The sequence below is a fragment of the Lipophrys pholis genome, assembly GCF_963383615.2.
Source record: "Lipophrys pholis genome assembly, chromosome: 6".
Classification (NCBI taxonomy): Eukaryota; Metazoa; Chordata; class Actinopteri; order Blenniiformes; family Blenniidae; genus Lipophrys; species Lipophrys pholis.
The window spans coordinates 2,496,554-2,512,848 of record NC_137629.1 but is presented as its reverse complement, the minus strand read 5'-3'; the positions used below and the strand labels follow the sequence as shown (position 1 = coordinate 2,512,848).

Below are 16,295 nucleotides of genomic sequence, written 5' to 3'. Positions count from 1 at the left end.
TTTCCCCAGGAATTAATAAAGTCATTCTGAAGATAGAACTAGTTTATTATGAGATGATGACGTCACACAGACCCCCACATTGTCCAAATGGAACAAAAATAGTTTGTACTGCTTCCTTTTCTGACCTGATACTAACCTCAAATTGTCTTTTGAGAGAATACATGTATACATTAGTACATTTCATGCATTACTGTAGAGAGGAGTTTATTACAGCCTCATTTAAAGTCAACAATAATAATAATAATATTAAAGCAAACAGAGCTTTGCTATCGGAATCATATCGGCAGATATACAAATTTAAGTATCGGGATCGGATCGGAAGTGAAAAAGCGTGTATCAGTGCTTCCCTACTGCAGTGTAGATGAGCAAACCACTCAAAATCCTGAATGTCCAGCCCTGCATTAGTATAGTGACCAAGCCTGGGTTTACGGCTTTGATAAGCACAATGGACAAGCGGTTGGCTTGTTGTGGTGAACGCTTGCAAGACTGCAAGTCACAGTACTTAGTAAGTTTACAACTGTAATTGAAGTAGAAGATAAATAAACTGTCTTTCATATTAATACATGCTTCATTTGACTTTATCTTAACATAAGCCTAGCTTATAATACAGATTGATTTATTGCTTGTGTTTGTTGAAAAATACATGAGAAGAGGACCTTGAAAAAATAATCGCATATTAAATCGCAATATTGAGGGAAAAAATCGCAATTAGATTATTTTCCAAAATCGTTCAGCCCTGTACTTGACATTAAAAACGGGTGAACGCAAACACGATGTCACCAGCCTTACTTTTGACTGCAGCAGGTAAATGTAGCCTTGAACCCTTACACACACAGACATCCTGCGACAATGCAGCAGCAGCAGCAGCAGAAGCAGCAGCAGCGTAACAAGCCCCACTCCTCCAGAGTCGAGCTCAAACTGCCCGCTGGGAGGTTTTTTACCAGCCTGAGCCGCGATTGAAGCACGGCGAGGTGCAGACGAGTGTGTGCAGTCCTCAGGCTGTTCACACAGATTTAATCTCACCTCTGTTGAGCCACTGCTGACACCTGCGATGAGAAGACAGAAACCCCAAGGGGGCAGAACGGAGCAGAACTGTGCGCCCCCGCGGTTTCATGGTGTAGCGGTATCAGGGGAGATCAGAATATACTGTCGGCTGTGGAAAGCCGTTTTAGGAGGAGGAGCTTTTTATTTTAGGTCCGAAAGGGGAACTAGCACTTTTTACACCCACAAATATCACAATAATGATAATAATAATTATTATTATTATTATTATTATTATTATTATTATAGGAAGAGTTTGAAGAGTGTGGAGGATGATGTAGGATTATAAAACTGTAATTTATGAGTTACAGGTTGAGTTTTAAACCTTTAGGCCATTCATCTTGTAAACGTGCTGTTTATCTTGTTCTGCAGGAGCATCTGAAAAAAACCCACATTAAATCAATAGTTTTCTTCACATATATCACACAATATATAAACTATGCCTTTTTTTAATTGTGTGCGTACTAATTATACATGGAATATACAGATACATGGGAGAGGGAGGAAATACAAACTTAAAAATCCTGAGCTTTGACCAGTTATTGATAACTAACTTGTTACACATACATTAACAAGAGGGAAGAGGGAATATTTCTTCCATACACTGATATACTCGAGTACTCCCACAGAACCACATTTAGCCAACTTGTGACGAATGCTTATGGAAGAATTGGAATTTAAATCGTCAACACTTCCTGTTTCTTCTCATTCTATTCATCCACTCTACAAAGGTCAACAGCAAAGAAAAGCTTTTTGGCAGTTTTTTATTTTGAGCACAACCAACATCTTCAGCTCTGCTGCTCATTTCACAAATGGATGTTTCATCAAACGAGGCACAATTTAAAATGGAAATCGTCAGGTTTTCCAATGATGTAATGTTTATTCCCAAGAAGGATTGTTCCAACACGAACTAATCCACCAAACACAAATATGTATACTCGGTGCTTAGATTATATTGCCTTCTGTGACGAACATTAACATGTTTTAGGTTTTTCTGGACTTTGTCCAGTTCTGTGCCAGGAGACGATCGTGTCTTGAGATCGACAGACATTTCCTTTGGCTTCATGTTTGGGTTGTCTCTGACTGCACCGTCCACCAGGGGGCGATAGATGGTGCATGTCTGTCCAAATCAAGTGCAATTAACTGAATTTACCCCAGCTGGACTCCAATGAAGCTGTAGAAACATTATGGAACAGTGTGTGTAGAATTTTGTGGGGGAAAAAATGTATTCAATCTATTTTGGTATAAAGTAGAAAATAAAAATATGTGTAAGACGTGAAGCGTTGGGAATACTTTTTGGATGCACGGTATAAAAAGAATGAAGTTTAGCACTTGAGATCCACCTGTATGTATGTGTCCTGCTAAACACGACGATAAATCAGAGGATATCAATCTGTTTTTGTCTTTTTTTTTTATAGTGTTTCTTTCTTTCCTTTTATCCGAACAGAAACATATCGTACAATCCCATTGTGGAACTCCAAGTCGACCACTTCGACAAGCTGCACAAATTAAAGTCATTGTAAGTACAAATGATTGAAAAGCACAGAAGACTGAACATGTTGTATGTTAATAGAAGTTTGAAGAGCTACACCTTGATGAACGAGTCAATCTGAATGAAAAGCAAAAAGCATCTGTTCAGTGTTGGGTCACTGTCGGTCCTTTGTGCTTTTCACATGTAGGCAAAAGCTTTGAATCTGTATCGGCATGAGAGAATTTCATGGATTGTTTTCCCATCGAGGGCTTGAGATCTATTTTTTAAGAACATTTGATATTTAGGGTTATATTTGTTTTAACTCTGCTAATAGTGTCGAGTCAAAAATCAATATGCTGTGCTTTGTATGTGTTTGAAGCTTTGAACCAAGATAAAATCAATATGTCTTTATGTGCTTCAGGAGCATAGAGGGAATAGAAATTGGAAACATACAGCGACGAATGTTTGAGCCTCTCAAGTACTTGACTCACATGTAAGTACGTCATTGTGTGTCTTTCAGTGTTCCTTCGCCTGTTTGACATGGACAAGTGCAGGAATTTCATGTGTTTGATTGCAGTTCAATCCTCCTCAATTTGCAAACAGTGTGTACGTTGTGTCGTCTCTAGCTTTGTGATTGATTATCACAGCGGGGCGACCATCAACTCTAAAACTAGAATATGGACTGGGAGTTCTGACACTCTCCATTCTGCCTTGGTCGTTCTTGTCCATCTACTGAGTAGAAGAACTACTGACCACGGCGGTGGTGCTCATGCACACAAGCAGAACTTTTACTTCGAGAGAAAGCCCGAGTGGCTTCAGAAAATTCGGCCTGGGCTGTTTTTTAAAAAGTTACTGAGCACCGTTGTCGTGTAAACAAACACCCAAAATGGAGCAATGACAGTTTTGTGTTTTCACTTGGCAAGTTTTCATGTAAACGGGGCCTAATGTAATAAATGTAAAGGATTTCTCAGTCAGTAAAAGAGCTTTCAAGTGAGTCGGCCTAGAGAGAGGATAAATGTTTTTTTAAAAGTACACATAATGGTTCTTTTACTTTCACCGGAGAGTTTGAAGTTGTATTAAGATGCTGTGAACAGGTCATGTTTCTTTTTCTCCCACAAAACTGCAGAGCAGAAACTTTTCTGTGATGAGTACTGTTGCACTTTTTAAAGTAGTAGTTTGAAAAAGGGAAGGGAAATTGAATCAGCTTTTTGGGATGAACGCAGCTCAGCACTGTCATTACTTCAGATCACAATGAAATTATGAGTTAAAATCTCTTAAACATTTCCTTTTGTGTCATTTCTTTGACATGTTCAGTTTATCAAACTCCTCTCAGCTGTACATCAAACCAAACCATTTCTGCCTAACGTAACATGATTTTTTTTCCTTTGTTCTAACTGTACTATCACAGTTACTTCAAGAAATTCCAGTACTGTGGCTACGCTCCTCATGTGCGCAGCTGCAAGCCCAACACGGACGGCATCTCGTCCTTCGAGGATCTGCTGGCCAACATCGTGCTGAGGGTCTTCGTCTGGGTCGTCTCCGCCACCACCTGCTTTGGAAACATCTTCGTCATCTGCATGCGGTCGTACATCCGCTCGGAGAACAAACTCCACGCCATGTGCATCATCTCCCTCTGCTGTAAGTCAAACCACACCACGGTTACTGGCTGAGTGTGGAATTGGAACGCTCACCGGAAAACACACTCTAGATTACGTTGATTCTTACAGTAATTTTAAAAGCATGTCACTTCTATATGACAAGCTTAAAAAAGTATTGTATGAATCAGTGTTATCTGGGAAACACTGTTGGTCGAGTAAAATGCGTTTTCAAGCTTGTGTGATATAAGTGACATGTATAGAAAATTATGGTCAGAATTAACATGATCAGGAGTGTGCCGGTGGTCTAGTGTAGACTGGGGCAATACAAGGCCGGGGGGCCACATGCGGCCCTTTAACTCTGCTTGACCGGCCCTCCAGGTGTCACTGCAAAATTATAATAATTATTAGTTTTATTACATCTAAAATGGTCAGATTCTTCACATTATTGGACATTATTATATTATTAGTTGTGTCCAGCATCCTTCACCTCACAAAATTAGTGGAAAAGGAAAACGGAAAACTGTCGTTCTCATTTACTGAAAAATGTAATCTTGATATCCAGACAAAAGCTGGGAAAGACAAAGTGACACGGAGCAACAGTATTTTATCAAATATCAAGTAAAAAAACTGCTTTTTATCAAGAGATGATTTATATTGAGCAAAACTAAAGGCAACTTATGTCTCGGCTCTCAATAGTATTGATCATGTGTTTATCATTGTCTTTGTAAGGAAACCACACACACACACACACACACACACACACACACACACACACACACACAGCAGAGAAGAATACACTCTAGACATCAACAATGGGAGTACACTCAAAATGCAACAAGTTTAGTTTTTTCACTTGAAAACTTGTAAACAGGCTTTTAGCTGCCATTGAATCGATTGTGATTTTTAGGCCCTGTTTACACGACAACGTTTCACGTGACAACACCTAATCCGCAAAAAAAAATGGACTGATGACACATCGGATGATATCAGGGAGAGTCTCAACTATTAAACTACTGATATGGACGATGAAACTAGAATATGGACCGCGAGTCGTACCACTACGCGGCTGCCATGTTTGTTTACAACTGGATGAGCAGGAGGGAGGGGGAGATGTGCATGCGCAGTAACAGTCTATGTAGCCGCCAGGCAGTCTCTGCAGGAGGGATTTGCGCCGTGAAAGAATCTTTCCACTTTGGGAGCCGGATTAAAAACTTAGCGGATACAGTGCATCCGCTAACTGGTGCCGTGTAAACGGACCCCCCAAAAGTGAAGAAAGTTTTGCGGATACACTCGAATTCGTTGTCGTGTAAACGGGGCCTTAGAGTCGATCCAGGCAATCGAACCTTCTTGGCCAGATTCAAAGACGTTGTCTCCTTGTTCTGCTGAAGGCATTTAGATCTTTGCATGACATTACACTGAATGACAATCAGCAGAGCATAAATGTCAGGGGGTTTGAATCCTTTTTTACCGGTCACTTCAAACCAGATTCTATTCATGTGCAACCTCTTGAACTTTTCAAGTGTGAGAATTGCAGGGAGATGATTGTGTGCAGACGATCTTTTAGAGATTCTTTCATACACACATACAGTGACACACCTCAGAAGGGCCTTTGTATTTGTATGTACTGAAGCAAAATGACTTGGATATAAACAACTTTATTGTCGTCCTTTGATTTGCGTCAACGGTTCAATAGAACGGCGAGTGTCACTGCGAGTGTCACTGCGGGTTTTAAAAGGAGGTTTGAGAGTGATGTCTTGAGCAAGACACTGAACCTTGAGCAGCCGCTTCCTTTAGGACTCAAGCAGTTGAAAAGCGACACGAGTTCTATTCAACTTTATTTCTATAGCGCTCAATACAACAAAGTCATTTCATCGGCACTCTTAGAGAAAAACCCAATCAATCTACATAAGCAAGCATAAGCGACTGTGGAAAGAGAGAGAGAGAGACAGAGAGAGAGAGAGAGAGAGAGAGAGAGAGAGAGAGAGAGAGACCTATTTTACCATTTACATTGGTGTTTGTGTTACATGATTGCACAGATACTGAAGAGGTGAAGACGAGGAAGGAGAAGCCTCAACTCCTACTAAAGAGTCCGTAATGCCTTTGGCCTCAGACACATGAAGCATGGAAGCTTTGAAGTTTTATACCGTGTGGGGCTTATCATGAAATGGTAACTAATACATATGTATGAAGAATACGAAAAAAAGCCATGAACTTAATTTTGATAACTCTGTGTAGTTATAGTAGTAGTAGTAATAGTTTATTCGGTCAACTAAATACAAAATGCAACAACAAAGAAAGAAACAGAGGAAGACGAAGGGTTCATGCTGAACTTTAACTTACATTGCCTAACCCTGTACAGAAAATACTTAAAGCTTCTGCAATCGGTGTAAAAGAACCAAAACAACAAGAAGTTGTATTTTCTTTGCGTTTCCTGAGAAACCAAACATAAACTGTCTTCTAAAGGAACACAGTTACTTTTAATCTCGTCCTTCCTGAGCTTGATATTTGGTGGTGAGCTTTAACCGCCTTTTAAATGTTTTAAGAGTATCCAATGTTTTTAAGTTATCGGCAAAGTTGTCAAAGACGAATCCCTCTTATGGAAACACATCTACTTTTTTTATTTGTTCTTGCCTTATTTTTTAACAAAAAACCCAGTAACCCCTGAGCCTATATCGACTGCTGAATAACTTCTGGATATGAGATGGAAGATTTTAACTATGCGCCTTAAACATGTCATGTGTCGGGTTGAAAAAGTCCAATTTGGCAAAGCTTTGAATTCATCAAGGTCCACTGTGAAGAGATGCAGTCTGCTAATGCTTGGTTTGTAGTTCGGAGGGAGTAATAGATTTTGCAATTGGAAAAAAAATATGAAAGTGATGGATATGAGAGAGATGAATGACAGTACATGAAGCTGATGGGTCTCGTCTCCAGTCCTATATGGGCTCAAAAGCTTTTGAGATCAAAGACCTTCAAATATTCAAAGCAGCAAGACATTAGGAATGCTATTATTCATCACACGGAACATAATTTTTAATATTTTTAAATGTATAATATCCAGAAATTTTAATATGGATGATTCTAGGAAAAGTTGATTGGTGGAATCCCGGTATCCAGCTCTGTTTCTGATCCTAATTACTCTTTTCTGCAATTTTATTATTGGATCCAAGTTAGTTTTATATGTATTTCCCCATATTTCCACACAATGTGTCATATAAGGCAGCACAAGTAAATAGTAGAATAAATGTAGACATTTATTATTCAGTAAGTCTCTAGTTTTCTAAAGAACAGAAATAGACTTGGACAGTTTTTGTTTTACGTGTTCCAACGAAGTTGGTCATCTATTATTACTCCTAAATATGTAGTTTCATAAACCCTTTCAATTTCAACGTTATTTAAATCCAGTTTTACTTCAGCATCTTACCTTTTTCCACCAAACAACATAAGTTTTGTTTTACTTGCATTGAATGATAACTTGTAAACCATGTATTTAATTTATTCAATTCTATTTCTATTGTTTTCAACAATTCCTTAAGGTTTCCTCCAGAACAAAATAAATTAGTGTCACAGCAAACATTAGAAATTGTAATGCATCACTTGCTGTGCAAATATCATGAATATGAAGTAAAAATAACTTAGGTCCCAGTACTGAAGCTTGTGGAACTCCACAGGTTACTCTTTTAGGATAAGACTTAATATGATTAGTGCTGACATATTAAAACCTATTATTCAAATGACTTTTTAACCAAAGCTGAGCTACACCTCTTATGCCATAACGTTCACATTTCTTTAGAGGTAATGAGTGATCAGTTGTATCAAACGCTTACATATATAACCATACATCTTGTTATCTAGAGTTGTTGCAATGTTTTCTCCAAATTCCATCTCTGCTAATGATGTTGAGCGATTCCCCCTAAACCCAAACTGATGCTCATTCAATAAATCATATTTCTCAATAAAAGCATCCAGTTTATTTACAAATATTTTTTCAAGAATTTTTGAAAACTGAGGCAGTAAAGCCACTGGTCTATAATATAAAACACATTGCCTATCACCATTTTTATAAACTGGAATCACTTTGGCTGTTTTCCTCTTTTCTGGAAAAATACCCGTTAGAAGTGATTTGTTACGAATATATGTTAACGGTTCAAGGACACAAAAGAAAACTTATTTTAAGAGTGACATCTAAATCAAAATAATCAGTAGATTTTTGGCTTTTAAATTTTCTGACAACTTCTAGAATGTCACTCTCACAGAGTCCTCCGGGAAACATTGAGTTACATTTATTGAACGTTAAATCAAAACGTTCATCTGTTGCTCCTGGAGGAGGAATCTCTTCTGCCAAATCCAGACGTACATTAACAAAGTAATCATTAAAGTCACTAACCATATCCTCAATATTCTCAGTCACGGATCTGTCCTTTTTAACAACTGAAGTTGGAAAGTAACTATTTGATCTTTTTTTAATCACCTCATTAATTACATTCCAGACAGCCTTGATATTACTTTTTTATTTTTGGAGCAACTGTTCATGAAACATCTTCTTTTGACAACGCATAATAGACGTTAACCTGTTTCTATATTTTTTCATACTTATCTTCCCTTTCCTTTGTTCTATGCGTTATAAATTCCATGTGAAGTCTATTTTTATTTTTGCAAACTTTTTCCAGCCCCTTTGTTAACCATGTCTTCCCAATCTTTTTAGAATTTTGTATAACCATCTTTAGTGGACAATATTTATCATAAAATGTCAAAAATGCATTATGAGCATCGTTGGTATCCTTCACATAAACTTCCTGCCAGTTCCTTTCAAGTTCTGTTTTAAAAGCTGCAATTGCTTCTGGTGTTTTCACTCTTGAATAATGAACCTGTACTTTGTCTTGAAGAATAAGCTGATCATTCATTTCAAGCATTGCAACAGCCGGCAAATGATCAGTCACATCTGTCACTAGTAGTCCACGTTTTACCTAAAGACCGTGCACTGTCTTTAGTTTTCCTACTGGGCTTCAAAATCAGTGGATAGAGCGCCGCCTCGCTGTACAACTGCTTTGCTAACGTCCACGTTGATGCGTTGCTTTGCTAACGTTCACGTTGCTGTGTTGATTTGCTAACATCCGTGTTGATGCGTTGCTTTGTGGTGTTTTGAGTATATAATCCATCCAAAGAGCAATTTGTTGTCATGAAAAGTTGGACAGCACAGTGCTACTTCCCTAGCCTGCTGGCTGGCTGCAAACAGTGGAATGGAGTTCCTGACTCATTCCTCCTGATCTCATTGAGACCCGCCTCCCTTCAGGAAATCCAGTCCACAGTTTGCAGCCAGCGAGCAGAGCAGCAGCAGGGAAACCCTGTGGATCATTTCAGTAACAGTGAAGCAGACGAGGCTTCATGGATCAGAAATCTCCGCAGGTTGGATCTGGAATTTCTGATCCGTGAATTATGTTGATATCGGAACCCGATCCCGGATCGAATCGGCTCCATCCCTGAAAACCACGAGCCCGTTGGGGCAAGGTGGGCAGATGAATCACTTGCCCGAGCAAAACTTTTACCAACCCCGGACGTTGGGACAGTACTTAATGTCGAGCCCATTGAATGGGCCTCATATTTTTCGTTATGAACTCCGTAATGGCCTGAGTTATTTCCACCTGCCGTTTCGAATTATGTTCATAAGGAGTATTACTGCTGCTTTGCTCTGCTCCACTCACTCACGACGTATATCTGGGCGCATGACACGCAAGTCGTCATGTGACCAGATCACGTGAGCAGTCAAATGGCAGCCCTTGCGATTAGAAAATCCCGTTTTATCATATCGCGATATTATCGCAAATGCAATTAATCGTTCAGCCCAAGATAATACATAATTTTTTTAAGTATTATTTCCCACACATTTCACCTTGATAACGACAACAAAACAAAACAAAAAACAGATAATGACATTTCTAATCTAATCCATCATTTCTCATTTATATTTCTCAAGATCAGTGATATCTCTGACAGCAATCACTTCAGTTTGTTCTGTGTACCATTGAGTCTTATGAATACTTTACAGTTTGTTCTGTGCACCATTGACTCTTATGAATACTTTACAGTTTGTTGTCTAGGTGTCTTGGATGTACTTCTCCTTCTTCATGATTCTTGCCCTTCTTGCAATTTCCACATTTTTCCTTGTGAGATGCTCGTTGACATAAACTCCTGTGTCCTTCAGTTTCTTTGCAAGCTTTATGTTTTCTTTTCGGATTCTGATGTTTGACCTCCTGTTTTGCGTTTGTGGGAAAGTGTGACATGCAGCTATATTTCTACTGTCCAAGGGAATGTCTTTATCATTGAGAAACTTCATTACAGAGTTTTTCACCTCTTGGTGCTTCTTTCCTTCCTTGTCACCTGCAGTGATCCGAGCATCGGTATCGTGGGTTGCCAGATAAAGTTTTATTAAAGAATAAAGAATAACTGAGGATTATTTGATGATTATCTTGCATTTGTGATTGTTTCTTTTAGACAGTTTTTTTTCCATTTAGCTCCTTTGTTGCTACTAATCCAATGCAATATTCCTGCAACTGAGTGCCAACGTCCCCTGTGAGGCTTTTTATCCCAGCCAAAGGCCAACGTTGATCTTTTACACCTTTAATCTTTACCTGACATATACTAACACAAATAAATGGCAGTATTAGGTGACTATTTGTTGAAAGGTTTTGATCAGTGAGTCGCTTCAATGTCAAAGAGTCACAAGTTAAACGGTGACTGTGGTGAGTTCCTCAGAGAATTCCTGCTGTGAATTCAAAGTGAAATTAAACATTATGAAGAGTTTCCCAAGCAGAAAAAATTAGGTGAATCAAAAACAATATTAGGGGTTGGTTGGATGGATGGATGGATGGATGGATGGATGGATGGATGGATGGATGGATGGATGGTTGGATGGATGGATGATTGGATGGATGGTTGGATGGATGGATGGATGGATGGATGGATGGATGGATGGATGGATGGATGGATGGATGGATGGATGGATGGATGGATGGTTGGATGGATGGTTGGATGGATGGATGGATGGTTGGATGGATGGATGGATGGATGGATGGATGGATGGATGGATGGATGGATGGATGGGTTGTTTGATTATTTGGTGGTAGGATGGGTTGTTTCTTTTTTTAAGCGGTTGTTGGACTGGCTGGTTGGTTGACAAGCCGTTGGGTTTGTTGGATTTAGTTGGTGGTTAAGTGTGTTTGTATGTCAGTAGTTGGTTGGTTGGATTTGTTCATTGTTGGTTGCTTGGTTAACGTATGAAAATGCATTCAAACGGTTCAAACATATACATACATTGTTGTCTCCCGAGTAGAAAAGCCCATGAATTCATCTTCTACAGTGCTTTGTCCACCCGAGGCTGTGGAGATCTGAAGCTGATCCCAACTCACTCTGCACTAAGGCAGGACACACCCGAGACCTGGGGTCTCAAACACAAGGTCCGGGGACCAAAACTGGCCCACAAGAGGCTCCAATCTGGCCAAAACCAGCAAGCAAATTGTGAAAATTTAAAAGAAAAGAAAGAAAACATGATTATTTCACAGATTTCTTAAGAGTAGCGGACACAACACGACTCTGAGACCCGAGCTGAGATCTCGGTGATGCTGCCATGAAAGATAGACCCCTGGTTGCTATCTAACTGGCCTCAAAGCCATGATGTCAGGGGGAGTTTGAAACAAATCTTTTTTCAGACATTTCATTGTATTTTGCACAAGACTGTTACGATAAAATTGGCTTTGTGTTTGTTTATGAGATTGAAGTCATTTTCAGTCATAACGCATACTCTGTGCCACAACGGCAAAATTTTTTATAAAAAAGCAAGTTGAAATAAAAGTGTAGAGATTTCTTACCTCATATGGATCATCAGTTATGTTGAGTTTCGGGCAGTTTGGTTATTGATTATTAATAATTATCAAAGATAGTTAATCATTTTATTAAAAATGGAATCTGATGTTCAGAAATAATGAAATTAACACACCTTCATAAAACAGTTGTGGGCTTTCTATAATGTTTAACTACTCAGCCCAGTAGTTCCTACATTCTTAATGTCATTGATGAAGGAGTTTGGTTCTTGTCCAGGCTGGAGGGAACGGGTCTTCCTGTTTGCAGTTAGCGCCTCCATGCTAACTGGTTGGCTGCATCGTGCAGGAAGAGAAGCAAGAAGCTGAAGCGTTGTGGTTCAGGAGAGTCAGTGTCCCTTGAGAGGGGAGGATTTGCATGCATGGGGGCTGCAGTGTTTTTTCTGTGACTGGTGAGATCCCAACAAAGGCACCATTTATTGACCATCCTGCCCTCGACAGATCATCAGTCCCTCACAGAGCAAAACACACAGACACACCCGCGGGTTGTTCACACCTTTAAAGAGTCACCTAGTAGCCTCAAAGACATGTTTTTGGACTGAGGAAGTACCCGGAGAAAACCCACACTCACACAGGTAAAACATTCAACCTCCACACAGAAAGGCTCACCGGCTGAAACTGGACTTGCTATGAGGCAAACATTCCGACCACTTCACCTCAAGTAGGATGTCTGAACACACACAATCACTGTAAAAACTAGATAAACACACCTAAAGGGAGTCATTCTATACGTTTATTACTCCAGACATGCTTTCTTAAAGTATCAAAAATAATTTTTGGTTGTTTTTATAGGTGCAGATGGGCTGATGGGAATCTACCTCTTCATGATCGGTGCGTACGACCTGAAGTTTCGAGGCGAGTACAACCGACACGCTCAGGCCTGGATGGACAGCAGTCAGTGTCAGGTCATCGGCTCTTTGGCCATGCTGTCCACTGAAGTATCCGTGCTGCTCCTCACTTACCTCACTCTGGAGAAATATATCTGCATCGTCTACCCTTTCAAGTACTTGACTCCCGGCTGGCGACGAACTGTCACCATCCTTCTTGGAATATGGGTGTTTGGCTTCATCATTGCCTTCCTTCCCCTGGTTTGTAAGGGTTTATTTCGCAACTTCTATGGGACCAATGGAGTCTGTTTCCCTTTGCACTCCGAGCAGCCAGAGACACTTTGGGCTCATGTTTACTCCATTGTCATTTTCTTGGGTAAGGATTCCTTTATCAGCCCCCCCCCCCCATTGGACAAAACTAAAATCGAAAACCTGAATCTAACCAAATATGTTTCTGTAGGTCTCAACCTGGTGGCTTTCCTCATCATTGTCCTCTCCTATGCAAGCATGTTCTACAACATTCAGAGAACCGGCACTCAGACCACAAAATACAGCAACCACATCAAGAAGGAGGTGACCATCGCCAAGAGGTTCTTCTCCATCGTCATCACCGACTCCCTCTGCTGGATCCCCATCTTCATCCTCAAGATTCTGTCACTGCTGCAGGTGGAGATTCCCGGTATAGTAGAAGAGCTACGACCATTTAAAGGAACACGCCACTGAAAGCCTTCATTTTGAGTACTGACTGCAAAAAGCCCTCTGCTGCCCTGAAGCAAACACTTTCAAACATCTGTGGTCAGCCTGGGTTTCATTCTAGTGAATGAGTTTCAGTCAAAAGACTTGCAAGTGATTTTAATTGGGGCAGTTTGTGGCCCTGATTACACGACAACGCTTCAAGTGAAAACGCATTGTTTTTTGTGTTTTCGTTTCAGAAAAGTTTCACATTTACACGTCAATCTTTTGAAAATAATCTCCATTTACTTGGAAATTGCAGAAATGCCAAAAACGATGTAGTTGAAATGTAGTTGTGTGAAGCCACACACACATGCAACAGAGAACAACACGCTATAAACATTAACAATGGGAGAACACAGACATTCTAGTGGACAGACCACCATGATGGATTGTTATTACGGTGACTGTCAAAATAAAAGTAGCAAGTCCAGGAGAATATGGACTGGGAGTCATGAGACCACGGAGGAAACTTTGTTCTGATTGGCTCTACTGAGCATGTGCAGAACTACTAGTTGCTATGTCCGTGGTGACCTGGAGCATTTTCCCTGTTTCCAGAGATTCGGAGCATTTTCAAAAAGCTCCACCTATGAAGCTGTTTTCAAAAGCTTGTGCACTAATTCACACCGATTAGTGCAGACCAGAGTGCGCATTTGATGCAGATTATAAATGAGCTGCCGGAGTTTTGTGTTTCCATCACTACTGGATATGATCAGATGGGGAGCGTGGCGTTCACGTGGTTCTAGACATCATGCATTCCTCATCAGATTACCTGAGTCTTCTCGGCTCAAACCTGTGGCGTACACGATTTACTTTGAGCATTGAAGTTCTCAGTGATGCCTTCAAAAAGCTTTTACCGTGCCAACTCCTCAAGAACAGCTTCACTGATGCATTACTATCAATGCTACTTTTCTTTCCTTCTTATCAGTCTTCCATATTTTCTTTAAAAGTTTATAAACAACATTTTGCACAAGCTTCTAATTTAACACTTTGCACAAAACTTGAGATATTGAGTTGAGAAAATATTATTCTGATGATTATAACAAATCAAACTAAGCAGTCAGTGACATATTGTATTTATTTTCAGTATATAAGATAAGTTTCTGAATCGTCTGATGGACTGAGTCAGTGGGAAATGGCAATCCTTGGAATATCAGACTCCAAGGAATTCAGTAATAGCCAGTTTTGTGTGATAAGTCTACAATAATGCTTCTCCTTGATGCTAAAGTTAGAATAAAAAGTCTCTTGTGTAAGGAGGCTTCAAACAATCATTGCTTTGTTAATTAATCTACATTAGCTACCTACAAAAGAGTGTTGGAGCTATTATTATCCTATTGTTACCTGAACCAAAGAATTGTTTTTCTTCTGGTTCAGTGTCCATGTTCTGCCCTGAGAATATTGCAGTAAAGACACGCCGGATATGTCCTGTGGCTTTGCTCCCAAGCTGACTACAATCATTATCATCTGTAATTCAACAAACTTTTTAAAGCCAATTCAAATGCCGAAACAAGAAAGTACTCAAAATGACTTCTCAGTGACGGATTCCTAAATGTACCGCATCCACATTGAACTGTTGAGTGTTGAAGCTGTTTTCACCGTCTTTCATTGCATTGACCTCCTTTAAGGACATGTAGCATCTTAAATGCTGCTGTTAGCATCGTCCGTGCTCATTTTGTGTTGACCTTTCACAGAGACATGCTGTGTGTCATAGTAAGTGGCGATGGCCGTGTATTTCATGATGTTTTTCCCTCTCGTTTCCCCTCCAGGTACCATCAGCTCCTGGGTCGTCGTTTTTATCCTCCCCATCAACAGCGCTCTTAACCCCATCCTTTACACCCTGACCACCAGGCCTTTCAAAGAGACCATCCTGCAGGTGTGGGCCAACTACAGGCAGAAGAGGCCTCTGCTGAGCGGCCACCCGGCCCACTACCCGTCACTCACCTGGCAGGAGATGTGGCCTCTGCAGGAGAACAGCCAAGGGGCCACCCCGGGGAACACGCTGGAAACCAAACGCACCCTGGCCAAGCTCACCCCCGTGGAGAACGCGAACGAGGGATACGACGTCACCGTTTGTACAAAACAGAAGCAGCACGCGGTGCTGTCGGTGTGCTCACAGAAACCCACAGTGTCTCTCACGGTCACACACACGTGCACACAAACGAACGAACTCCTGTGAGGCGGCGTTCACACTCGGAGCAGTGTATAATCGTTGAAATGATGCACGTGTGCACAAGAGAAAAGCACACTGGACAGCTGTGGTAGTGTTCATATATCATGCCACTTCGCTTCCATCATTTCTTTAGCAGTGCTGTACGTTCGGCTCAGTGCAAGGCATGTTGGATTCGTGGGAACTCCAGCTGGGAACCAGTGGAGGAGATCTACTGCAGGAGGTTCAGCCTGTGTCGTCCTGTGTTTGGTCTGTCTAGATGTCTGTATCCTGTGCTGAGCTCCACAACAGGACTGAGACGGTTCAGAGGGTTTCTGACCCTGGTGCGTCCCGCGGTCAGATGGCAGCATGCTTACTTTGACTCCATGAACAATGGTTGAAGAGAAGGATTTAATTTGTTCAGACCAACCTGGCCTGTATGAACGGATTGTAATGCTGGAAGTGTCACTGCGACTAATTAAATATGATTCAGGTTCATTCATCTCAGTGATCTCAAAATGTACAATGAAGTCTTTTATTCCTACATGACGTGTCTTAATTTGCTTGCGCTTCAAAAGCTATTTGTATTTTTTTTTTTTAATACCATCC

General features: G+C 40.5%; 1 protein-coding gene across 1 annotated transcript in view; it reads left to right on the top strand.

Annotated features, from left to right (window-relative positions):
* The window catches only part of rxfp1 (relaxin family peptide receptor 1), a gene marked incomplete at both ends in the record, with an annotated part of 30,356 nt that extends 14,640 nt beyond the window's left edge, over window positions 1-15,716 (top strand). Inside the window, 4 exons of the mRNA XM_080465537.1 lie at window positions 3,921-4,150; window positions 12,774-13,184; window positions 13,269-13,487; window positions 15,307-15,716. Coding sequence (XP_080321663.1) covers window positions 3,921-4,150; window positions 12,774-13,184; window positions 13,269-13,487; window positions 15,307-15,716 — 1,270 coding nt within the window. The remainder of the gene's footprint in view (window positions 1-3,920; window positions 4,151-12,773; window positions 13,185-13,268; window positions 13,488-15,306) is intronic.
* Window positions 15,717-16,295: the final 579 nt, after the last annotated feature.